General features: G+C 38.6%; 2 protein-coding genes across 3 annotated transcripts; one reads left to right on the forward strand and one right to left on the reverse strand.

Annotated features, from left to right (window-relative positions):
* Positions 1-28: 28 nt before the first annotated feature.
* Positions 29-8,951, forward strand: tm7sf2 (transmembrane 7 superfamily member 2). Of its 2 annotated transcripts, none has more exons than XM_026327935.1 (11): positions 29-309; positions 1,864-1,946; positions 2,631-2,827; positions 2,941-2,995; positions 3,465-3,659; positions 4,217-4,320; positions 5,646-5,765; positions 5,865-6,033; positions 6,118-6,198; positions 6,345-6,467; positions 8,232-8,951. In XM_026327935.1, exons 2-11 carry the CDS (start codon positions 1,874-1,876, stop codon positions 8,390-8,392), a joined length of 1,278 nt encoding a protein of 425 aa, XP_026183720.1. In that variant the 5' UTR covers positions 29-309; positions 1,864-1,873; the 3' UTR covers positions 8,393-8,951. The 2 variants fall into 2 exon arrangements, with proteins under 2 accessions (XP_026183720.1, XP_026183719.1); XM_026327934.1 differs by having other exon boundaries at positions 1,867-1,946.
* An 8,849-nt stretch (positions 8,952-17,800) lies between these two features.
* cnih2 (cornichon family AMPA receptor auxiliary protein 2) lies at positions 17,801-27,252 on the reverse strand. Its single transcript, XM_026328769.1, has 7 exons — positions 26,814-27,252; positions 25,684-25,780; positions 23,703-23,771; positions 20,357-20,404; positions 18,180-18,292; positions 17,958-18,101; positions 17,801-17,828 (listed from the first exon to the last, which is right to left on the reverse strand). Exons 1-7 carry the CDS (start codon positions 26,927-26,929, stop codon positions 17,801-17,803), a joined length of 615 nt encoding a protein of 204 aa, XP_026184554.1. The 5' UTR covers positions 26,930-27,252.
* Between the last annotated feature and the right edge of the window lie 227 nt (positions 27,253-27,479).

A 27,479-nucleotide genomic window follows, 5' to 3' on the forward strand; every position in this document is an offset into this window, starting at 1 on the left:
TGTATAAACGCACAGTAACAACGTTGTTCACAGACAGGCTGTAATCCAGGTGAGTTTCGCAACACCTCGCAGCCATAGTTCAGCCCTTTGCTGTACAGCTCACTGTCGCCACCTGAAGACCTCATTTGATTGGCTGAGCCCTCCTCTCTCCAGCCTCTTCTGATGACCGCGGAGCGATCTGATTGGCTGAGGGACCATTTCCTGTTTGACAAAAGTAGCTCGGGGCGTTTCTATGCGCGAGCTGGTGGACGGATGCACAGAGCTGCGTTAATGCCAACACTCCTGTGTGAAGCTGCGTGACATACAGCGGTAAGCCTCCTGCGTTACAACACTAACAGCTCGGCTCTTTACACAGACTGTTTTACTGCAAAGCCTCTGTTTGTTCAGACAAGGGACAGTATGACTGACCGGCCTTTAGTCTCAGGTTTGACAACAGAAGCGTCCCTGCATGGACACAATAAATAACAGCAGTTACCTTTGACTCGGTGATTTATGGCAGCGATCGCAGTAATTCAACACTTCAACACAGTTTCACCAAATCTTAAAAATGGTATAATGGAAATTAAGACATAGGGCTTTCCCTATGGCCAGAAATATTTGAACAATAATTTAAAATAACTTGCAATTGAATTTTAATTGCTCAACTTAATTGGGGATTGTTAAACTGAATAAATTAATTTGACATTGTGATTTCGATTCATTCAGAAGTGGAGTCCTATAAACCTGAAACTAATGTAATATAATGACTTTGGTTTCAGTGAAAAGTCAGCTCTCTACAAACTTCTAGTTAGTTCTCACAATTCATGTCAACAAATTATTATTTTCTTATTTTCACTTTAAAATACAAAACAAAAATGCTTTTTTGCTTTAATTTGAAAAAGGTACAATCTTTTGTTCTTATTGCACTGTAGCATGGCTGCCCTAAGAGAAGTGCACATGTAATTTTGGAGTGAATAAAGCATACATAATACAACATATGCTAAACATGTTAATATTCAATTATCTATTGAATTACATTCTGATGAAATGGTCATTTTGCTATTTCAGTTCCTTTAGATGCGATTTTTAAATACAGTGTGCAGTGTATGAGGAGGGTTTGTTTGTTCTGATGAAGCAATCTTGCAGCTAAATACTCTTAACTTTGCAAAGATGGTGTAAACGCTGCTTTTAACATGTTGTCAGTCCTGTCAGTCTTCTAATGACAGCAGCAAACACAGGTCATATGGGTCAGCGCCCTCTCTCCTCAGTGCTCCAGTCCACACCTGTCTCTTAACTTTTGGGAACCTAATCTTTTGGGAACCTAGATACAAAAAAAAAAATGTCCATAGGAAAAATTAACATTATACATTTCTGGCTTGTGCCTAACATTTCAGTTGAGATATAGAGGATACACCTCACTATACACTATAGAGGATACCAGATCACACCTCGTTCCCAGCTGTTAATATGAGATGAAAGAAATATGTTTATCCCTATGAGACAACTCCTCTAAAACTTTTAGCTTAGGAACAGTGGTGCAGTAAACAATCATGCCAGATCTTTCTCTTGTAAATTATCTCTATGTTGCATTTATCCAATAAGCACATGATTCTTAACAAGGATTTGGCATCATCTGTAAGTAGGTTTATGCTGTGCTGAAGTCAAATATATTATTTATGTATAAGATTCATTTAATTGCAATAAATGATACTGTATGTGGCATTTGTAACAAATAACAGCCCAAAATGATCAGAAGATGCTGGTACTTTGGCGTTTCTCCTGTCAGGTTTTACTAATTGGCTGTACCATCTAATTACTGCCATATATTAGTTTCTCAGTGGTCTTTAATTTGACTGAAATACACCTACCCTGATATTTTCCCAGCAGACCAATAATGAGGCCCAACAGTAAAGCACTGAAGCACAGATCCTTACAGGACACAGAGAAGGAATTTGGAGGATCCCTGGGTGAGTCACAGCAGGACGTCCGACCCCGACGTCACCACAGAGCTCCCACTTTCATTTTATTTCAAACACTTTGCCTTCGCATTATCATGAGCATTACTTTGCATAGCAACATTTGCCATCGGATTACTAACAACTCATTCAAGCCACACGAATATGCAGCAGTAGCACTAAATGAAACAATCAACATTTGCTGCAGTTGAACAGAAAATAATTAAGTGCTCGTTTTCATGCTGTTTCTGCTCTGATGTTTTTGTTGCAGACAATAAAGTGAGAAAACAAAGTCATCGTAGCTTCCTGGTGTGTGTGTGTGTGTGTGTGTGTGTGTGTGTGTGTGTGTGTGTGTTTGTGTGTGGTGAGTCATTATGTGCTGCGGTCTATTAATTGATCATCACATCCAATTTGTTCTCCCGTTGTTTTTAAAACAACTGTGAATGCTGAAATACACCAGAGGTTTTATTACACCCACACTGATAGATCATTTTATTGTTTTTCTGCTAAATAATTATTTCAGGTGCTTTAGTTTTTCATGGTTGCAATGTGTTACACTACGATGCAGTGCATTAGATGATCTCAGTGGTCAGACATGCTCTGCCCTTATGTTTTCTCTGCTTTGCTTCTTTTTTATATCTTTGGTGCTTGCGGTTACTGCTCTCAATCCCACTTTAATCTTTATTCGTCTCCCAGGTGCTGTATGCATTCCCATCTTTCTTCCACTGACGGTGCTATTCCTGATCTGTGTGAGTCAATCTCCTGAGGCTAGTGTGCTGCAGTGGCCTCCTCCCCTCCCCTCCACCGGTCAGCTGTGGGAACCTCTGGCCCCCGTGCTTCTGCTGGGCTGGATCGCTCTGCACGCCCTCCTCTATATGGTCCCATTAGGAAAGGTATAACATGTTCACCAGGCTGGTGTGAGGTTAAACTCAAGTACAGCTGTGCTCCAGTTATTAATATAAAGAGAGGACTTTGTCTTATGTGTGTTGTGTATATTTTCCTGCAGGTGTCTGAAGGGTTAGTGCTGAGGGATGGAACGCGCCTCAAGTATCCCATAAATGGTACTGTTGGTTTCGGGGGCACAATAATCTGCTTTTATGATGTTGATCAGTAAAACATGACATCGTGGCTTATTTTTTAAATAATAATGATATATTTTTAGGATTGCATCGGTATTAGTTAAAGGAGCAGCTTTACATTTGAGTCATAGCTTAAATGTCAGGTTTTTAAATGTGAATAATGGAGGATTATTGTGCTCAGGAACATTATTGATTATAGTACTGTAGTGCTGTAAAATGGCTTGTAATATTTTATAGCTTTAGTTTGACACCCATTTTCACCTGCTGTGACATTTTATTTTAGGAAAGATCCAAAAGTCACGTTTTTATGTTTGTTTTTTTTTTCATTTAACTTCAACATCTACTTTCTGACTGTTCTGACTTTGAACTAAAATTTACTTAAGTAGCACAACCTGAAGGTACCACTGCCATTCTGCAACAACATTTAGTTCTGTTTGTTTCTCCCCCTCAGGTTTTCATGGCCTGTGCATCAGCGGTGTGGTGCTGATGCTGTTGCTGGGTCTCGGAGCTCCTCTGGGGTATCTGTTTGAGCTGCTGTTGCCTCTGGCTGTGTGTGCAATAGCAGTGTCGTTCCTCTTCTCTATCTACCTCTACATCCGCTCTTTTTGGGCTCCTTCCCATACTCTAGCTCTGGGGGGCAACACAGGTGAGAGTCATGATTCATCATTAAAGGACGAATCCACTCTAAAATACTTTTTACAACAGCCACTGGTGATGTACTGTACATTTGTAGGCCGGTTTTATTGTTTGGTGGAGGTTTTACTATTCCTGTGGGTAATTATCTAAAAACCAAGCTCTACTGGAGCCTGCAGGCATCAGGCATAAAGTGAAAATGCGCTTTCAAGTAAAATGACCCTGCTACAGTGTCTACACTGTGCTCTGCTGCATCTGAATGTGGAGACCTGAGAGCAGCCAGTATTGTGATTCAGCTTCTGCTAGCTGATGATTGTTCATTCCAGTTTGTGAAAAGGAAACATGAGCTAGTAGCCCCCCTAAATATTTACGTTTAATAAAAAACATTGCTATTTGTTTCACAAATCAGTCAAAAAAAATGTAAATCCATAATCTTGATAACTTTTAAATTAAAATTTTTTATCAGTATCAAAATAAAATGATCTATAGCTGTCATGAAGATGAAGTGATAATAGTGAATTTATTGTATTTAAATTTCAAAAATGTACCTGATGCACCTGTTCCGTGTAGGTAATCCCCTGTATGACTTCTTCATCGGACGGGAGCTGAACCCCCGGATTGGAAACTTTGACCTTAAATATTTCTGTGAGCTCAGACCGGGTCTGATTGGCTGGGTGAGTTGACCAGCAGAAGGGAACAATTCAATCTGTCCCGCCCGTGGGATGTCCTAACTATTTTTCCATTCAAAGTCATGTACACAACCACATGGCTTGGACTGATGCACAAACAATATATCACTGGAATGGTTATTTTTTGTCTTTTTATTTTATCAGGCCTTATTTGTAAGTCCTCTGAATTATTAAGGACACATACAACACTAAATGTATTAACGGTGATGAGAACCAGCCATGGCCAACAGGTGGCGGTGTTCTCCTCTGATTGTCCACAATCATCTGTAGTCTGTGAGTCTGACACAGAATCAGAAACTTCTCCCTGATGACCTGACACAGTGAGAGATCTGTTTGAGGACAGGAGTGCACATCATCATCCGTCTGATGAAAGAAAACAAAATATAAACCTCCAATGAGAATAATTCTTCCTGAAATTACACAAAGTTTCTCTCTATCTTTACTAGACGTAAAAAACAATATAGAGACAGTAAAGGAATCAAATCATATTGAGAAATGTTATTATGGCTCCTTTGTTGCAAGCACTTTTCCTTCTCTGTATTTACAGTAAACCTTTGCACATCTGAATGTTTTAAAGCCATGTGCGTAGGAGAGGACAGAAAAAGCCTCCACCAGCTGGCTACAGACACTGTGTAGGAGATTTTCCTGGTTTCCTCGTGAATCTTAAAACTATTTACTTTGAACATTCAGCATCTTACAATTCCTAATAATCTCCCAAATGATGAAATATTTTAAGGGATTTTAAGAGTCTTAAATTATTGAACGATTGCTCCAAATAGGTTTTCTCAACTTCGCAACCAAGATCACAGTGTGAGTTTCAGTCCTCTTCAGATGAGTATAAATATTTACTGTCTCAGGGCATTTGAATGTATCATTTATTCAACTAGACAAAACCGTTGTTAGCACTTTTGTTCATGACGTAAGAGATACAGGTGACATGTAGAGCTTTATGGATTTGTTATTTGGCTGAAAATTGATTTGCATCTTTTTCTATTATTTATTATTATTTAGGGTAGAATGCCCCAAAATGTAATTTCTGGTTTTCTTAGACCTCTATAATTAGAAACTTTGAGTTTTGTTGCTCTGACAAAACATGACATTTGAATTTGACAACATGGATTTTATGGAAATTAAACAATTTTTTGACTTTTCATGGAGAAAACAAATTTACAGAGCAAATTAATCAATAATTACTTTTTCTATTTCTGAGTGATTTGATTGTATCATGAGTTTGTCTGGCAGTACGTGGAAAGTATAGGTGCCTGACTACTGATTTATTAATGTATTCACTTCTCCCCTTTTCACCTCAGGTGCTCATAAACTTCGGCATGCTGATGAAAGAGGTGGAGCTTCGAGGTTCCCCCTCCCTCGCCATGATACTGGTCAATGGTTTCCAGCTGCTGTACGTGGCGGATGCACTGTGGAACGAGGTGAGAGGTTCACGTACCTCAGTTGTCATTTTAGCTGCACAAACATTGAATAAAAAATAAGAAAGGAGCTGGAGCGAATTTTGAATTTTTAACTAACAGGAGGCTGTGCTGACTACCATGGACATTGTACATGATGGTTTTGGCTTCATGCTGGTCTTTGGAGACCTGGCCTGGGTTCCCTTCACATATGGCCTGCAGGCAGCCTTTCTGGTCATGCACCCACAAGCTCTAAGTTCACTTGGAGCCTCAACTATAGTTGTACTGAATGGTAATCATGTGTTGGCTCTTTTTCATTACGTGCCATGTTTCATGGTAAAACATGGTGATGTTAACATCTTCTCTTGGCCATCAGGTATTGGATATTATATTTTCAGGAAATCCAACTCACAGAAGAACCAGTTTAGACGAGACCCTACACATCCGAGTGTTGCAAGTTAGTAATTTCTCAAAAAAATTTCCCTTTTCTAATAATGTAATAATCTCAACTCCTGCTGCATGTATGAAGAGGAGGAAACAGGGAGTTGATCTGTAAAATGACTAAATTTCAATACTATCTTTGTCCTGCCTGCCTACTTGCAGGACTAGAGACCATCGCTACAGCAACAGGAAAGCGGCTGCTGGTATCAGGCTGGTGGGGTCTCGTTCGACATCCCAATTATCTCGGTGACCTCCTCATGGCCCTGGCTTGGTCCCTGCCATGTGGTAAGACAGCTTAAAGGCCACCGCAAGGCTTGTTTTACATGCAGGCCACAGCGACGTAACACAATTACATAATTAAATGTGGATGAAGTGATATTGATAAGAGCTGAATGTCAGGCTGAGTATTAATCATCTGCAGCCATATCTATCACAGAATACATTGGTGTTCTAATAATATGAGCTGCACATTTTTACCTGAATTACATATTAGTTCACTCTGATTGGTGCCTGCTGTCCAGCTGGACTACAGCACATTTTAAGAAGTGTGCATGTACCGGTCTGTAGATCCTATGGTCACCACTCTACGTTTACGTATTCACTTTAAGACTATAATTTTACAATATAAACAATAACACACACACACACTACATACACATACACATGCGTGCACGCACACACACACACGTACACACACACACACACACAAACCCCCAAAAATAAATAATGACTTTACTTTTCTACATACAAGTTAATTACTTTATTAATCACTTTATTAATTACTATTAATTTATATAATTTAAATAATACTAAATTTAATAACTTTAAATTAGAATAACTGCTGTAACGATTGAATTTCCCCTTGGGGAGTAATAAAGTACTTCTTCTTCTTTTTCTTCTTCTTCTTTACAGTCAGTGGTTTGCTCTATTAAGTTAATATTCTTATAAGTGTCTTTTAGGTAAAGTGAGGAGCTATAATTGAGTTTTCATAATATTACCGAAAATAAAATAACTGTAATGTAATTACATGATGCTGATGAGAGTGTCATAATTTTTACTGACAGACTGAAATTTTAACCTAGCTAAAAGTTTCCATTCACCCTGTGGCGAACATGATAAACAGTACTTCACAGAAATTCTTCCAATTGGTGTTGACGCAATCCATATTTGCTGACCTAAAGGGGGCGCTATAGGAAAAGTCAAGTACAGTCTGGACCAAAGTGGTGGACTGAGCGTGTCACAGATCAGGGTTTTCATCCATAGAGCAGCTGGCATGGCCAAAAATAATGAAATAATATTGCAAATCTGACTAACCTTTCAGCACCAACGTTCACTAATTATTGGCAACTTCCAATACTGACAATGATTGACTGTTTCCAGTCCTTAGCACTGTGATTATAACGTGTTATCATGTGATGTAGCTTCAGTAAAGGCAGCAACAGTCTGTCTTTGTTCTTCTGTAAACTGCCTCATGTTCCCTTGAAAACTCACTTCTGGAAATGGTGACTGTCAGACTTTTGTTATGGCTGACACATAGTTCTCATTGATATTCAACTTTATGTGACTCACTTGTGTAGCTGCCTTTGTAACTGAGACGTGCAGTAGTTTCTGCTTTAATTACTGCACCAAAAGTGACAAATGGCTAAATTATGCACTCAAAAGGAAATCATTATGGCATATTGTGGACAGATAAAAGCTGGTGATAAAGAGGAAGGTGGTCACATGTAGACCCTGACTGAGGAAACATGACAGAAAGACGAAAAGGTGTTTGCTCCAACCTGTAATGTGTGGTCTCAGAAAATAACCATCGAGATGACGCTCGGAGCATTATGAGCATAATCAGAGTGGTATTCACTGCTGAGTTTTGAAATTTAAAAGAACCACAGCCTGTTTGATGCAATTCACATCATAAACATTGATGTCAGTAATAGAAGGTGTTTTCTGTTTTGATAAGCATTTGAAATTCATAATCTCATCAGTGAGTCATGAATATAATAATTATAATTTATGCACGTTTCCTCTTGCTTATATATGCTTTCTTTTCTTCAGGGTTCTCACATCTTCTACCTTACTTCTATGTTATATATTTCACCGTGCTGCTGATTCACAGAGAGGCCCGTGATGAGAGACAGTGCAGGGCCAAATATGGACTAGCGTGGGACACCTACTGTCGACGCGTCCCCTACCGGATCTTCCCTTATATATACTGAAAAAGGAAGCCGGTTGGTTGAATGGGAACAAGCTGTCACACAGTACCCTCCACACAAACCCAACAAAATCCTGAAATGTAAATCAATCAGCGTGTGGATCCATAACAGCAAGTGGTGCTACTGGGGATCTGCAGGAGCTTAGGATTTAATCGCCTTTCATTTGTAAGACTAAGTCCAGTTGCAAGCTGATGGATCACTACTTCTATTTGCTTGCATTTTGAATTTGAAAGCTCACAGCAATCTGATGTACTGTAAGTGAAGTAAGTCTACATGGCACATGGATCTTTTCCTGTTTCCACAGCTAAAACATTCCAACACGAAAGGCTGAAACTGCATGTCTAAAACAAAATGATTCTTTTCTCTTAAAAGTGAAATAGACTGGGTCACATCATTTTACCATGTTTTTTACACTGACTTTGTTCTGAAGTGTATTTTTACATGTGAAACACATTTGAAATAGACAAATACAAAGCAGCAATTGACCATGCATCGACATTGCATTTACTGGACAAATAAGCACTCTGAACATTGTGACAAAGAGAAAATGATATTGATTTGATATCATGGATCTCAATTACTTTATATGCAGAGAAAATGTTTTTTTCATTGTATGAAGACTTTAATCTACACCTTTGCAGCTATGACAGAGGCAGCTGAAAGACTAGAACAGCTATTAGTCTGTGAAGATGGCAGCTAATAGCTGGGTTTAATATCCTTTTCCAACCTGTTATCATTATCCTGTTTAAATGGATTCTCTTTGCAGCATACAGGGATTAATAGCAGATATTCACCAAGCCTCTGGGCCTGTTTAACATATGTCAGGGTTCACCTTTGCTAAAAGTAAAGTGAGTAATCAGATTACTCAGAATGTTTCTGAAAAAGTTAGCGTGGTCATATTTTGAATAGATTGCTATGTCTCTTTGAGCAAAGGTTTTTGAACAGGTGGTCACTGTGTAGAAACTGTTCCACGTTCGACTGTTTTATGACCAGCAATGTAATGCATATGGCATTTTAATGCTGCAGATTGTTTGTTTATTGCCTCTTTTTCAAACAGCTTTTACACCCCAGCTCTATTAGGAGACGGTGCAGTTTGTCTGAAAATGATGTACATTATATTTGCCCCTTTCAGTTATAAAGCACCCTGCATTTACATTGTAAGCAATATTCCTCTGACATGTCTGTGCATACTAATGACAGACCCCTCTGAGATGCACCGCTTCATTTTTCACCTTTTAAGCCCATTTATAGTGCGGCTGGCCTCCGGCCTCGCCTACACAGCGCTCAAGCTATTTTGTGTTTTTTTTTTTTTTTCATATGGTAAGTGCTAATTAGGACGATGTTTGTATAATACCATAGCTGTCAACATGGTGGCTGGATTAATGCTCCATTGCTGAATACATAAGCTTCATTGGCTTTATGTGTGTATGTATGTATGTCGCCCCCCCACTCTCCCCTTTAGTCGATTCATTTTATGGCTCATGTATCACTTTAAGTGCACAGTTTTGAGGTACTTGACCTAATTTAATTCTATTCTATATTATTGCTATTCCATGCTGATTTATCCTGCTTACCTATAGATACTATTTGCTTTTAAGATTAAGATTTCTTAAGATTTTACACTAAAAACATAAGATCATAAATTTCATATCTTTGTAAAGATCAAGTTTCTAATTGTTTTACTTGGTCAAATAGTCCATAATTCATAATCAAATCAAAGAAAAGTTTGTAAGAAGACCGTATTATTATTCTTAAGAATGGGGGAAAAAACTACATAAACAAAATTAACACCATCTAAACACAAACAAGGGGGGAAAAAAAATAATTCTCATAAACAAAACAAAAAAGTCTGACCTGAAGGTTGAAATGTAATCCAGTTTGTCTAGTTCTCTAGGTTCACTAGTTAAAAATTTTGCCATCAGAGATTTCTTACAGATCAGTAGTATTCTCAACATTTAGTTCAGTTTATCAGGTGCATCAGTGTAAAACTCTCTAAAATAATTTTATTTAGAAAGACTGTGTGTGAATTTCAGTCCGAACTGGGGCCACAGAGAGACCACTACGACAAATTTGCATCTCTGTTCTCATAAGATTGTGTGACACAATGCTGGTAACCACTGGGATAACTAAATTGTATGTGAAGCATTCAAAATTAGTTACACAAGCTTATTACACAAGCTTAGTCTTAATAATCTAATATTTCTGTATAGAGTTATAGATCAGTCACAAGGATTTATCGGCAGAATTGGTGCTTTTAATTGATACTTTAAGTATATTTTGCTGATAATATGATTTTCACTCTATTATTTTGAGTGCAAGACTTTTAATGGTATTGGGGTATTTTTCATAGTTCGTAACAAAAACTCTAAAGACTATGCAGGAAAGGCTACCCCCTTTTTTATTCTCCACATAACACTGTTACCTAAATATTCTATAAATTCAACGTCCAACATGTGTCACTTGAACCAGTTAAATTACAGCAAGAGTAAAATTAGACTGTCATGATTGATTACAGGCCCTGTGATAGATGGACTCTGCAGGGTGTACCCCGTCTATCACTCATGTAAGCTGGGATAAGCCCCCTCCCTTCCTCGTTGTCTTCTAAAGGATAAGTGGGAGTAGGCTAATGGATGGATGGATGGTCATTAACAAGAGAAGAAGGAGAACAGCAGATATTAAAGCCTCAGGGGCTCATTCATAAAAAATATACTGTGATTTGATCTTAAAATTTAATTTTAAAATTAGTTGTGAGCAGACCTGTTTGATTAAAAAGACCATTACAATTGAATAATGATTCTTTTATTAAATAACTGTAAAAATACCTCAGGAATTTGACCATATATCAACAATAATATAACATCAGCCACTATTTGACTTGTTCCACATAATGTTACAGAAGTCTATAAAAACACCAGTATAACTATAGACAAATATGATTTTTTCCACCACAGTTTATTAATTATTTGGTTGGCAAAAAGACATTTGGAAGGTCAAATTGTGGAATAAATTAGACCATTAATTGAAAATAAAGTTGGTATTTAGCTGGAGAAGGAAGCATGGATATTTTTAGAAATGAGACAGCCGCTGAGAATCACAGTGAGTCACACATAAATGTGTGTCTGGACGGACAATCCACAGTCCAAATAAAAACATAAGTGTGAACGGTTTGACATGTTCTTGGAGACAGCCACTGTTAAGAAAGCACATCTGCTCCTTTCTCAGTGGATGAAAAGAAAAATGGAAAAACAAAGAATGCAGAAAAAGAAATGAGAACTAGAATCTATATTTCCTAAAGAAAGCATATTTCCAGATGTAAGCATATGCGACTATGAAATTACTGAAAATTAACAGGTGTAGACATTTGTAATGTTACATGTTACGCACTTCCCCATAGTACATCTGTGTACCAAGCAAGATTTCTTTAGCATAAGAAATGCACTCTTTGGTTTACCACTACTGAAACAAAATATTTATTGAAATACCACAACTGTGCCAAGCTGAATATGTCCTACATATGGTTAACATGTTACAAGTGAAAACATGTTTCTAGATGTAGGCAAGTATATGGGAGTTGTAGTGATTTGTTGTCACTAATTTAGTTTTTTTTTTCTTTTTTATATTTTTAAACATACCCTAGTTTTGGAACAAAATGAAAATGTACTGACTCATTCAACTTCCAGTTTTGTACATGTGAGTCAAATTTTGCTTCAACTGGATGAACCAATCAAGAGCTAGGGGAGTTTGTTTACATTTACCCACAAACATTCGCCAACCAATTAAAGACCGTTGGCGATATCCTAAATCAAAGGCATGGATAGTATTTAGGGTCATTTAAATATGGTATATACCAAGTTTGGTAGAGATCAGAAGAAATAGCCTATGTAGAATAGGATGCAAAAAATGTGTTTGGGAAAAATTCAAAATGGCAGAAAAGGGGTGGAGCCTACATCTCTTCAGAATCATGCACCAGATCGTTAACCACCAGATGCTTCCTGCTGCGCCTCATATTTAGATATTAGCAAAAAGGTTTGGCATTCTTACCAATATCCCACCACATGGTGGCCCTATTCCTGCTGTTGTTGAGACTGTGAAGTATGGTGTTCATCATTTTTATCATTTTAGGCCAGCATTTAAAATTTGTGTTTATACAAATATTCATAAAAAAATCACCCAGATATCGGCATGAAAAGTAATAGCAGGACTCTCCCAGTCTTGGCTAAGATTTATGATTGGAAACATGTCTGGAGCTGTAAGCAATTTGGACTAGTAACGCATCAGTACATATACAGAAGAAAATTTCCTGGAGAAAATGCAGTGTGATTGCTGAAAGCTGCTGATGCTGCTGGGCAAATAAATCAGCTGGAGAACGTGGAAGTGAAATCATATCATGTCTCAGTATGTCCTGTCTTTTTGTCACTGCTGTGGTATTCTGCCAATAAGACTCAACATGAAACTTTAATTACATGTTTATCAAGTGTGTGACCTTATACTTTTTGTCCTTATGGCTTTCCTGTGCATACATGCCTGTGCAGCCATAATAACCACAACACAATCTAAAAAGCCTTGCATAATAATGAATGAGAAAAATGTGTGTCCTTGTGTGTGTATGTTAGCACATGCACCTTTGCGTGTGCATGTGCTTGCCAATTATGTATGCCAATCGTGACGTTTCAGTCCCATCAGTTGTAGCCAGTTTCCATGGCAACATCTCTCTGAGAGCACAGACGTAGGAGAGAGGGGAAAGGAGTTGAGACAATTATCGTGGTGGAGGGTACTGAAATAGGAAGAGCCCAGGATGATGAGTGTGAAACAGTGTGAACCGTGGGATGCGATAGAACGAGAAACAGATGCATGTGCTGTGTGTGAGCAAGCATTTGTGTGTGCATGTTGCTGTGTGTGTGTGTGTGTGTGTGTCTGTGTGTGTGTGTGTCCAAATCCTGGGATAAGCGGCTGCCATGAATAGAAGTGCTGGGGCTACATACATGTGTCAATTAAAAAAAAAAGTATGGTTAACCAACTTGAAATGGATTTTTCTGTGTTTTGAGTGCGAGTCTCAGCATGAGTCAACAGGAATCTCTAATACAATTTAGTTTCCATGGTGACAGCAGGGAATTATATGTCCTCTTCAAACAGAGGGGAAAACGCCAGCTTGAAACCTTGTTGTTGCTCTGTTCTCCCTGAATCATTATTTAGACAAGTGATGACCTAGTACGCCTTACAAACCTTACAAATAAGTCCCTGAGCTAGCTTCCAGCCATACCCCCACAGCTTCAGAAGAGAAAATGCAAGGAAAAAATGCCACACATGTTAAAATTATATCTGCAGCTTACAGCTGCAGTGACATTTTTATCGGCGATCTCTTCCTGTGAAGATGAAATCTGTCATGCAATCCAATAGGCATCCAGTGCTCTATAATTTTATATGTTAGTATTCTGGAGGTGCACACTTTAATTAAAGGCTATCATACTCTCTTTGCTGCATTTTCAAAGCATTTCCATGGATTTCAGATATTTTGTGAAGAGGATGTGTGAATGTCTCTGAAACTGCTTCTAAATGCAGCTGTTTTTTTTGACAGCTTTCAATGTGGCAGCTCCTCTTTTATACTCTAATGCACCACTCCATTATCTTTGCTTATAAATTCCTCCCTATTATCCTTCATAGTATTTCTCTCCTCTTGTCCATCTCCAGTATTGGCAGAGCATCGTGTCTGCACAGCTCCTCACAGATGGGCAAAATACTGACCCTCAGCAGGCAGGAAATAAGAAACCTGAAGATCATCATTTTGTCATTACTGTTTTATTAGAATATGGCATGTGAATTGCTGTTTATTAATTGTACATCATGTAATCTAATATAAAGTAATCCACCAAATTTACTGTAGCATACATTGATGATAAATGTATAAAAGACTAATACAAAGAGATATATTTAAATACAGTTTTCTAAAATGTTTCATCTGGAGCAACTACATAATAACATTCAACCGAGCTGTATTTCTCCTCCTTTCCTCGTGTTCCTGTGCTTTAATGGTGATTGTCCAGACTCGACACGCTCACATTGTTGGCAGTCTTAGGGTCGCTTTGTCCTGTGAAGCTTACACTGGAATGTAATTTGGCACGACATGTACTGTCTAGTGTGTGTCTCCAAGAGCACTGAAGTTAAAGTTTCTTCAGTCATGTAAATGTACAGGTAACAATTTAGTTCAAATTCAAACCACACAGCCAGTCGCTTCCTCTAAGCCCCAAAGCCACCAGACATTAAAAGGATTGTGACTGACACAAGAGATGTGTGAACGCATGAGTATGTGGTGAATTTCTAGCACAGAGCATTTCTTTTCAAGACAGTTTGTCACATACAGATGCGGTTCAGCACATTGAATCAGCAATTACATGACAAAAGTTTTTTAAATTGAAAATGTTTTTGGGGTGAAGCTATTGCACGATACTTTAATTTAATAAGACAAAAAGAAGCTTATTGAAATGTAGAGCATACAGCATGTTAGGTACTGTATGAACACAGATTAAAGATAGTTTTATCCTATCAAACATCGTTTTGAAAGTTATCACTACAGTTTTATATTAGGAATAAAATCAGGTGTGGTGATCTACATTTTTGCTATTGTGAGCAAATCCATTAAAGTGATTCTACTAAGAATTACTTGTGTGGCCAAATCAAACAATAAAATATGTTGTTTGCCCATGACCTCTGAAATGACACGTGTTTTCTGACTGGACACCTCGGCCAACAGGACGACAGGCATTTTCTATGTTTTTTCAAAATAGCTGCTGATGATGTGACGACAGCAGCTAAGGTTTGGTTGGATCATGATATGGGTTGTTATTATAGGGACTCCTGCTGTGCTCCTGTCAAATAAACTATGGCCACTGGTGCACTGAGTGACATGTTCCCTGGTGATGATCAATCAGATCACAGTAATTTTTTTTTAAGTATACCCACATGTACTGGGAACTATTTTCACGAATGGATTTAACACATTGATGAAAGTAGTACCCCAAGAAAAGCAGTTTCTTCTCCCATTTGATTAATAGCACTATAGTGCTCAGTCTTTTAGGGAAACCTTTAGGGACCCAGTCCTAAAGATTTACATGTTCAATGTATAGAATTGGGGCTGAGTACTATAGGGAAACTAGAAAGTATTGACAAAGTAACAGATTGAGTTTGGTCTTTTCATTGGATCTGTTTACATAAGAAAAACACAGAACCATGCCAGCCACATCCTTTAATCCTGGAATAACCATATATGAATATCAGTATCTACTCAGTTTATTTATCGACCGTATCAGCGCCACTATTTACTACACGTGGAGTCAGTGCATGACAACCATCACAGTTTGTTCTCTGGCTCCAGAGTTTCTGTTTTTCTACTGATGTTAAAATCACACACTTGAACCATTACTTATCTACTAATAAATTAAACTAATGAATGCACGATAGCACAGGCAGCACCAGCTGAGGAAAGGCTGCTGTTTACAAATCTTGGTCATCAGCAACATTAACATCTTATTACGTCTGTCCCTTTGAAACTGTGGTATATGCTCGTAGACATATTGAGATGACTTCTCTGTCTTTACACTTCTAGAATAACACTGTCACAGTCATTATTTTCTCATATGCCACTTGTGTCGCACTCACTGTTATAACATACACTGAATAACACTGCATTGATATGTCCCATGAATCATATTACACTGATAGTTTGCTGTTTTTAATTGCTTTTTGTACATGGCATTTCTATATTCTACTTCAGACCAGAGAAAAGTTGCTGTGCTAAAATGACTATAGTATAGATGCAGATGAGTAAGCGTAAACATCATTGGAAATAGAAATAAGGTGCACCCTGCACACTAGAAACATACCACAGAACTCTGTTGTTTATTTTTTTGCAAAAAACAAACAAACAAACAAAAAAACATTGTGCCAAAATCAAATATATGTTAAACAAAGTGAAAATAAAACTTGTGCCCTAGTTTGCAGATGTTGATACTGCAGGCACCTTCCAACCTCATCTCTTTTCTTTTCACTCGTCCTAATTGGCTTTTTAATGTGGCACAATGTTTTTCAGATAGAAACGTCTGGAATTACATTTCTGAGCACAAAGCTCTGGAAAGCAAGAACCTAGCATGTAGCATAAAATACATTGAGCGTAAACCCTTGAAGTCAAAGCAATTCATTCTTTGTTGTTTCTGTTACAGTGTGAAATTTGACTTTTGGCAGATGATGTGTTGGTCTATGCTTTTTCCTGTTCCTGGTTAAAATCTGTATTTCTGTGCCATGTCTCCTGCATTTCTTAGAAGACTTTAAAGTTCTCCTCCTGCACAATTTAAACTGGTTCTTGCAGTTTTATGTACCTGTAACACAATCAAAGTTTGGTTTGATATCACCTTATATACATGGAATGATACCAAAACTATCCTTCTCGTAGTACATCAGTCAAAGAATACACACGTATAATTTTGTTTTCCAGTGTTTGGACATTCACAGTGAACTGAGCAACTGGATCAGTAAAAGCAGCATGGGAAAACTCCAGCCCTTCAAAAATATATTAAATCGTATAATGCGTCAAAGGCAACACAAACACCTGCTGCATCCTCTTTCTGTGTCATTGAAATCCTTCAAAGCTTTGTCCAGCCATCAACACAGCTAGCAATGCTATCATCCCATTAAATGGCCATTATTAATTGTTATCACAGCCTCAACTATGCTTCAGAAGGGGCAAACTGCACCAACCAGCATGTCATAATTACATGACCTCTCTTGTCCATAGTAATTATGACCAGAGTAAAAGTTATTGTTGGTAACTGGTATAAAGTGCACAAAACAGCACATAGTGAAGACGTCAGCCAGGTTGCCAGATTGGGCAATGAAACACAGGACTTTTACACAGGATGCCCTATTTACCATTTCCTACTTATTTTAACCCAAAGCATGAGCTGTCCCTAAACCTAACCAAACAGCTTGTCAGCCTAAATCTGGCATGCTCCACATTTATCATTGTAACCACAATGACAATGCTCTTGTAATGTACATGGCCCACCGAGTCACTGATAGATGCCTACTGAGCTGACTAAGTAGTGAAATAGGGCCTTAATAATCCATATCAATGGTCCCCCTGGCAGACCAACAACGACCATTTAAAGGGGTGAAAACATTCGAGCAGGTACCCGACAGAAGTGTCTGGGACAGAGAAATATAATCAAGCAGAGGCAACTAGTTTACATTCACATTATCACTCAGATTGGTCTTCTTCTTGTGTCCAAAGTTAGACTGTTGAAAACCCAAACCAGTGATGGGAAGGATACACGGAGAGAGGAAGAGTTGAGGTCTCCATTCATTCTTCTGAGTCTTTCTTACAGATATTTCGTTTTATATTGCCTCCAAATCTCCTGTGTGTTAGAAGCTCACCAATGCGTAGACCATACTTCAGTAGGAAATAGACCATGGCAACAGATGAAAAAAATAGAGAGAAAACAGTAATTGCACTATTTTTTGCAACAAGTCTCTAAGGTACTGTATAGTGTAACTGAAAAGTTTGTCAATTTATAGTTACCTGTAGAGATAATAGAAGAAAGAGAGCAGATAAAAGCCCATCTTACACCAAGACTCCTTCTGGCAATAGTTGAGAATATCAGCATTCATCACACTGACAGGATCATACATGACCTCTGACCCGTCAGCTGGCCGATGAAAAAACCTGAAAAAGGAGAGATGTTTGGCTCATTCGGCCACCGCGCCAGCAGAAGTTCGTCAGACATCTGTTATGGGACTGTACCTCCACAGATGGTAGAAGAGCAGCGGGATATTTAGGCCAAGCGTGACCCACTCTCCAGCACACATGAACATCAGGCAGAACAGGCCATGGATGGAGTACTCCGGTACCACCAACTAACCAGAACAGACACAAGGAATCAGGTCATACTGGAAGCCTGCATATTATTTACAAAGTGAAATGATTAAGTGATCACGCTGCAGCAAGTCTCCTGAAAACGCTAAAAGAGTCATAGGTTTCATGATGTGATATAACTACAATCTACGCAACCAAAATCACACTGCGAGGCAAACACTTTCACACAGAAGGTGTTAATGTTACTCATGGCTCGCTGCTGTTACTAGTGCAGGCACAGTACAGTTTTAAACACACACTGTTTAGACGGGTTTTTAGATGTTAATAGAATTTAATGTATTCTGATGTAGATGGTTCGAATTGCTCAGATCCAGATCTCTGAATCACTGCTATTTTTTTTAGTGAATGTAATAGATCTGGTATTGGGCTTGATGGTTGTTTCTGGAATTCATGTGCCAAAGAAATGAAATTTCTGGAAGAAAAATATTCACCAGTGTGAATAAAACTGACACACCTATATACGGTAGGTGCCCTCGAACCTGCAATAACTCTTATTTTCCATGCAAACAAGCTGCATTTGAGTTAGAGCGGTATTTATGCCAGTCTGATAAATCTAGGTCCAGTATCTGTAGAGCTCTAGTTTTTAGTTCTCACCAATTCTAGAGAAAAATCACTAGATCTTTATGTAAGCTGCTACATGCTCTTTGTTCACCAGTCAGTTGCAAACTTTTTCTGTTGGTCAGGCAGGTGTTAATTTTTTGAGGCTGTTATTTTGAAAAGGAAGATGTCCTCTAGTAGTCAGAAACTGTGCATTGGAAGCAGTGGGAGTGAATAAAAATTCTTAAAATTGTTCATAAGGCTCCATAGAGCTGCAGGGAACTATTCTGGTGATTATATTTATTACAGCTGCTTTAAAGAAATAACAACAATTGAATCAACATAACTGGTGACCTGTCCAGGGTGTACCCCTGCCTTCCACCCAAAGAGAGCTGGGATAGGATCCAGCAGATCCCTGTTACCCTGGTTAGGAATAAGTGGGTATAGATGGATGGATGGATGGATGAATTAGCATATGGGCATGATGGCCTCTAGTGCTCCATGGCTTCTATGTTAAATGAAGATGTCGTTGATAGGACACATACTGTAGGTTTCGACTGATTGGTTAGGGCAAAATATCCCTCCAGACTGTGTTAGCATAAACAACCTGTCATGCTGAATAATGAAGTGAAATAAAGTGGCACACTCATAGTTTTGGCTTAATAAATGCACACTGAAGCAGAAAGCCACGCATCTCTGCAGCAGGTAAATGACATCGGAATACAGCAAAGATATTGAAATATATATATCAACCAATTTCCTCTTCAGTTATATGATGATGGAGTGGACCTGTATCAGAGGCTGTTAAGGTCCTTGTAGTACACCAGTGTGAAAAATAATTAATAAATCAAACTATCAATCAACATAAAACCTCTGCAATCACGAACTACAAAAATCTAAAAAACATTTTCCTTTTGAACCTAATAGACTTTATTCCCATAACGGCCCTTCAGAACTGACTAGCTGTTCATTGAGTCATAAAACATTTATCTTTTCACAGATGAAAAACTCTTTATCTCTCCATATGAACCCAGCCAAAGCTTGAAGATAATAATGCTCACTGCATGAATAAACAGGCCCTGGTAGCACATTTATTTTTCTACCTTCTGTTGTATATCAAACCACTAATTTTGCTTTGTTTATTTATTATTGTATTAACTGTTGCTGCTGTGGTACCCAGCTGCTATTGACTAACTCCCAACACACATGTTCAAGAAATGGCCTCTAAAATATGATAGATTTCCTCAACATTGAATTATTTTTCTAAAAGCCTTGAAATGTTAAAAAATTGTCACAACACACACAAAACCTAACCTAGCTGTGTCTCAGCAGAGCAGGGTTGGTGAGCTGCGGGGAGAGGCTACTTGAAATATGTTAAATGAATAAATGTGCATCGTGATCCTCACTATGCTCAGAAAGAGGAACGGTGGTGGTTGTCTGAAGCACCTCTGTATTAGTCATTCACCAGCAGCAGGTGAAAAACATCCATTAAAACAGCTATTACTCACTCTGCGAAGCAGGTTGCAGATTCTTTCAATGTTGAGAATCCTTTCCCTCTGTGAGAATAGGATAAAAGAAAGTCTTGTTAAACTTTGTGCATCTCTACAGCCTTTATTCCTGCCATGTCTAACACTAATAAATCACATGCAGGCATTACACACTTTCTGGTTTGAGAAATTTATGTTTTGACAGACTTTAGCTGATGACGTTTGACACATTGCAATGACGCTAATAACAAAATTTAGAGAACAAAAGCAGAAATACAAATAGATGCAGACCTGAGAAGGACTTTGAAGTAGAGATATTCTTGGTTAATTAGAAAGTGTTTGGGTTCTGATTCACGTATCAGTACCATATATTAAATTTTTTAATTTGCCTTACACAATACTGGCATAGAAAAGAACTTGGTAGCTAATAATTTATGATTGAATTGAATAACAATTTCTATCTGAAACTCTTGAGTTGTTTTCCATTGTATATATATAAAATATGTATTTTATGTGTTTTGTTGTGTTTAGAGATATGAAAAATAGTGTGAGCTAAAAAAAAAAACAAAAAAAAAAAACTTAAATGATTGACACCATTCATCACTACCAAAACAAAGCAATTAGCCCAGTGCTGTCTGGTACAGCCCTTTGCACAAACCCATGAAGTCTCCTGTGAGCCATGAAGAAAGACTCAATTATCAATCTTATAAATGAAAGCCATCCATCTTCTACTGCATTTACTCACCAGCAGCCGATGGTCTGTGATGGTGATGTTTTATTTGGGTGCGCATTGATTAGCTAGCGAGGTAAATAGGATTGCCTACTTTGCTGTAGTTCATTCTCTCAGAGTACTTTGCTTCCATCACCAGGCTAACCGAGCAGGTAAACAAAAGTACAAATAAATACTATTTGTTTTGCCTCATTTATTTTATGAACCATTCATAAGGTAAGCAGCCTGAATGTGGCAAGTGTCAAGGGCTTCACACCAGCATGTATAAACCACACAGTTTCTTTTCTGTGTATCCAATAATGCTCGAACAGGAAACACTCTCATACTCCTTTTATGGCACCTGGGGGCTACAGGTTACAGGTTACGGGATAATTGCTTCCAGTATTTAGGCTTCTGGGATGTTTCATTCATTTTAGTCAGAGCCACTGGCTGCACCTTTTATTAATACGTGGCCATAAACTCCCATGGTGACCTGAAAGTGGACTTAGCTCTGAATCTACAGGCAGACACTGTTTATTTGCAGTTGTTAGTTTGGTCTATGTATTTTTTTTTACTTTGCTTTGTGCACCACATTTTTCACTGCACTGACTTTTAAAATGTAAACAGCACAGTACTGGACCTGCCACTACTGTACTATACACCGTGTGGTTTGTTATTGCACATATAAATTGTTGTCCTGCAGTAAATCTATTGGGTTCTACAGCCTGCGGCCTCCCTGAGGTGCCCCCAATTTATGTCAGGTCATCCAATTCACTCTGAATATTTAATTGTTCCAGTGAGAGAAACTGAAATCATTAATCAAAGGCAGAGCAGACATTTCACATTATACAGAACAAATACAAGAATGTTGTCAAGTATGTAGATGCAAGTTGAATCACTGAACCATGGAGTTGAAATATTGTAGCAGCTAATAATAACATAATGGATTTCACTGACAAACAGCCTTATATTTTTCTATAACCATTAACATTCATGAAGGCTTGAAATAAAAGAAATGTCAAGAAGATGAGTTCTGTAACGTGTTCATGGTGAGAATCCACTTGCTCTTTATGGAGTTATTCAACTTTTGAGGTATTTCAAGAACAAAGTGACTTTTTGTCAGCCAGTCAGTCACTGTGTTTTATACAGTGATGATATGTCTACTTTAGAGAATGAAACTGTGATTCATGAACCTGATTTGGAAACACTTTCAGTCCCTTCCATTTTTTACCCTCTGTAATTTCTCTCTTCCTGACAAACTGCTTTGTTTCTGTAGACACTGGCAGCTGAGCGAACATGCACTGCTCTCTGCTAACATCAGAAGTAATTGCTGTTTATTTTCCACGGCTGTGACGAAGAACAGAAAGTCTTCTTGTGCCTCTGCTGCTTGTTGAATTTGGGAGAGACTGGCAGCATCATTTCCTGGCAGACCGTGGGATTTCTGAGTAAGTGTTGACATGTTGACATCAGATAAGATGACAAGTTGTTCGTTATAGATTTAAAAAAACACCTGTGCAATGTACCGCGAGCCAAAGCCTTGATAAAAATACTCCTGTAATGTTCAGTATTTGTTGACGCGTTTGTCAGGGAAACCACCTCTCTGCCATCTGAAGGAGGGAAATAACACTTCCACTATGAACTGAACATTCAGCTTCTGTATTTGATTATTGCATATGCAGGTGTTGCAGTTATTGTGTCCACCCCCAGTAGCTGGCATGCCTCCACACTCCCACAGTCTGCTTTCACAGTTTCCTCTCCCACTCCTCATCACTCTCACTTTGCAGTTCAGATGCAGGTTCACATGATAGCTAGAACATTAGCTAACTTGTGAAAAAGACATTCACAGCTGCTGTTAACTTGCTAAGTGAATAATGGCGCTCATTACCGACTCATAATAATGTTACTTTACTGCATGTGGTTTAAACCACTAAGGAAAACGTATCCATAGGATCACCACTGTTGGAAGACAAATGCTTATTTTAGACCACTTATTATTAATGTTTATTTCACTTTTAAAGCATGGGATGAATTTTCAAATATGATTTAGGTGAATAAGTTGCTTGTTACTTGTATGTGTGCTTTTATTGTGGCAGCAGCACAGAATCACACTGTATAAGTGGTGGCTTAATTTGCATTAATCTCTTTAATTGATTAAGCCAACGAACCAGCATCTTTGTAGAAGACTGATTACTTCAATCTGCATACAAATGAGTATTCAAGGAAAACACTGCCTGGGTGCTACTGTTGCAATCACCTGGGAGCTTGGATTAGTAGGAGCTGTTTTCAAAGCACTACAAATATTTGATGTTAATTGACAGACAAAATGTAGCTGGATAAAACGTTTATAAGGTTTTATTCCAAAAACAAATTCTCAAAACAATTATTTCGATAAAAAGATGCTTGCTTTTCTGATTATTATGTAAAGGATAATGTAATGTCTGATTTGTTTTAATACTCTTGAGTTTATGAACTGTGGTTTGAATATTAATAACAGTGATTGATCATGTGAAAAATTTAGGGAGAGACCCTTCATTTTCTGTCTGTCTTTGCTGTGTAAATGATTGAATGATCTTGAACCCTAAAAGAAGGGGTTTCTCTCTGCGTGCACATCATTTGTTTGATCATTCTTGAAAAGAAGTGAAACAGCAGGGTTCTTACCGCTCTGGTCGGATTGCTCTGATCAATGGGATTTTTGAAGTCTGTGCGAAGCTCATCAAATGCAATGATCTGAAAAAAAAAAAGGACAGGAGTGACTTTGTTTTCCTTTCATGATGTTTAAAACACCAATGAATGCACATATTGTATACACACATCACACTGCTGCAGCCACAGTGCTTCCTTTGCTTGAACACGCAGTGCAATTAAATGGTTAATGTGTACATGTGGCCCTGTGATGGACTGGTGACCTGTCCAGGGTGGACCCCTGCCTTTCACCCAAAGAGAGCTGGGATAGGCTCCAGCAGATCCCTGTGACCCTAAATAGTAATAAGGCAGCATAGATAATGGATGGATGGATGGATGGATGTTTTTAAGACATTTAGCATATACCAAAAGTTTTTATAAAATCTTGTGTAATTTAATTTCTTTGGCCTTTTGAGCAAAACATTAAAATAAACAGGGAACAATGTCGATGTTCAGACTGCACTGATAGCACTCTAACTGCTCTCTGTGAGGCGAGTACAAGTGATACTTTTTCTCACCAGCTCCCTGATTAACAGCTCTATGAAAATACAAATAATTTGCCTCCTAAAGGCCACCTGCTGTGCTTATCATCAGTTCTGCTTTTAAACAGCAGAGTTTGACTCTGACAGCTCATTGAAAAGCTTTTTTTTTTTAAATGGCATTATTTGCAAATAAGTGAGCATCAGCATCTGACTTGCATCAACATGGATGATAATACAAAAGAAACTCCTGTGTATCTGTTTGAATCAGATCCAGTTCCAGTGGTCATTTCTCCATATGAATTTATAGGGCTGTCCCCCATCTTTCACATTTAGCTCTGTTGTAAACAGATGCAGTTTCCATGGTGACTTGGTTATCCCCTAAATGGGAACCACGGTTACTATAGCAGTGAACAAATGTTCTGATTGGTGGAGAGCCACCTAGAATTAGGGGGCTGTGCCTCTGGGTGGAGGCAGACTTGGGGAACGGGTGAGCAAAACTGATAACACTTCAATCACATGCGTGAATGCTGAGCCAGACACATGATTCTCCCCATCCCTTTCACACACAGACACAGTGACTGACTCATATATAGTCTCACCCACTTAGTCAATTGGTACATTAGTCATTTCAAGTCTTATGTTATAATGATGTGTTTTGTATTTCACATTTTTTCTGCATCCGTGGATTGAATGTTAAAGGTGTGTGATCAAAGCTTTAGAGTTTGTTGAGTAACCAGCTGTGGTCTCCAGCGATATCTGTGCAAATTCCTCTCAAAATGCCACAGGAAGACAGATTCACAAACGTCTGGTGGCAGAGAGATTTATGCACATTGTGTTTTCTTCACCTCCTTCTACTCATTACATGCAGTTCTGGAGCCTGAACATCTTGTTAGAGGAACTGTTTACTTTCAGCACTCTGGACTCATGCGTTTCTTTAATGCTGAGCAATGGAGCTGGCTGGAATTTGTCTTTTTGTTTGTGCAGTAATGAGTCAGATGATTTCTATTTAATTATACCAGTGATAATCTATCAAGTAACCAGGTCACTTAAAGTCACTCTGTGGAAATGGATGAAAAAATTGCACAAATTCATCTGAGCATCCTGTGTTCATACAGGCTCATACATCTCCTCTGACTCTGACTGTGGCGTTTCATCCACCTATCCAGCTAATTAAGTCTTCACATGGTGTTTGAAAATGAGAAGATGTCATTTGGTGGCCTTTAAGAGGTGATTTATAGTATGATAAAGTCATACATGAACGTTGTTTACTTCAGCTGGCACATTGGTGCTTATCATTAGGCTACTCCTAAAGGACCTGGGCAAGGTGTGTGTATGCTTTGTTCCTGTCAGTGTTGTACAACTGTGTGTAGGTGGATGTGTTTCACTGCCTATGTGGGCTGGAGTGTGGATGTTTGCAGGCCATACATGTGTCCATTTTAGTCTCAGTGTGTGCAGTGGTTCTGGTGTCTACTCACCTGCCATATGACGATGAAGATGAGACCGGCGCACAGCACCAAGGTGAGCATGTAGCAGAAGGCCGCAAAGGTGAACGCCATGGCTGTGCCAGCCAGTCTGACAACGAGACGGGTTGAGACAGAGAAAGAAAACTTTCCCCCTGCTCTCTGCCGCTCTCTGACTATTGCTCACTCTCCCTCTTTATTTTAGTGGAGGTTATTATCCGTTTTCAAGCTGAGTCTCTTTCGTCCAGGTAGGTAAAGCACTCAGTTTTAGTAACAATCAATAATCAGCTTGAGCTCTGGCTTCAGTGTTTCCTCTCATGCTGTGTCTTTGTTTCTTTTTGTGTTTCAGACAGCAGGAACGACCCCCTTTCTCACTTTGATTTAGGAAGCACTTACAAGTCTGTTCACAGCCACAGTTGTCTGTCGTTGGCCTGATGCTCCTCTTTTCAGTCTCTGACAGGCAAAATGTCTGTCTCCTCCTCCTCCCTGTACATTCGCTTTAGACAAAACCTACACATTTTTTTTTTCTCACAGTAATGCAAACCACAAATTGTCCAACTGACACGCTGACAACAGAAGCACAGGATTCTTGTCGATACGAAGCACGGCAGTGTCGTATAAATACAGTCTAAGATGGTTATGGCTTGTGATAGTTCAATACTTTGTCATATGGCTTTCAGTTCATCTGTTGCTCTAATTCAAGAACACCATTAATGACGCATGTTTCTAAATCTTATTTAACACATATGTAAACAACCACAATGTGCAGATTAGCTGTGAGTTATTATTTATAGAGACAGTCTTTTGGTATGTTACTGATTTTACTGATACATTTTTGAAAAATGATTTACCTTCGTATTTATCTTATAATTTGCTGAAGATGCAAGATATTGCTCTGCACGTTAGTCAGTTTTCAAAAAGCAGATTAGTTTGCTCCTGTTGGTTTTGCAATAAAAAATGAAGTAGAAATCACTCAGCCAGAAATATTGGAATTAGGTTCAAATGAACAACTATTTAAAATAACAATTCCAATATTACACATCCAAGAGGACTTACAAATACAAGATCAGAGTACAATATTGATGGCAGTTTCAGTTAGCATAACGTCAATATCTTGACGGCTGTTAATATCGAGTAGAGAATACCTGTGTCTGGTTGGAGACGTGTCTGCCACTGAACAGTCCACTCTGTCCTCGTCTCTGTCAATTTGGGCCGGCACCATGTCAGAATTCTCTGCTCTGCATCTTTGTCTCAGACGCATCCCTCAGATTTCTCCAAAAACATTTAGATTTGCCTTTGCAGACGTGCAGGCTAAATAATTTAATTATGAGAAAATTTAACCAGAGTCCTGCAGCACATCTACATGATGAGATGCATTTATTCTGATTTTGAAATCCTTTCTGTTCCTAAGCAAAAAAACCAACAGCCCTCATACGGAGGAGCCACAAGTTAATTAGTCCACTTTTCTATTGTCTCCACCTTCCCATTTGCCCCTCTTTGTCTCCCTAAAGTCCCCTGTCTTTGAATCTCTTCCACAGATTTTGAAAACAGACCTGAATGTGTTTCCTGAGTCTGGAGTCTCTGTCTCTTCTCCTATTTCTTAGACTCCGAGAGAAATATTTCTATCACGCTTGATGTTATAGCAGCCAACCAATAGCATCGCTCTGTCTCCCTCCCTCTCTTATTTGCTCTCTCCTTCCTCCCTCTCTTTGTCTCTACCTCCTCTCTGTCTGTCAGCCTCCCTCTCTCTTGCCTTTATATATTTCCATAATCCCTTGTTCCCCAGAGACTGATGAGGGGGCAGGGCAGGC

Source organism: Mastacembelus armatus, chromosome 14, assembly GCF_900324485.2.
Source record: "Mastacembelus armatus chromosome 14, fMasArm1.2, whole genome shotgun sequence".
NCBI classification, from domain to species: Eukaryota; Metazoa; Chordata; class Actinopteri; order Synbranchiformes; family Mastacembelidae; genus Mastacembelus; species Mastacembelus armatus.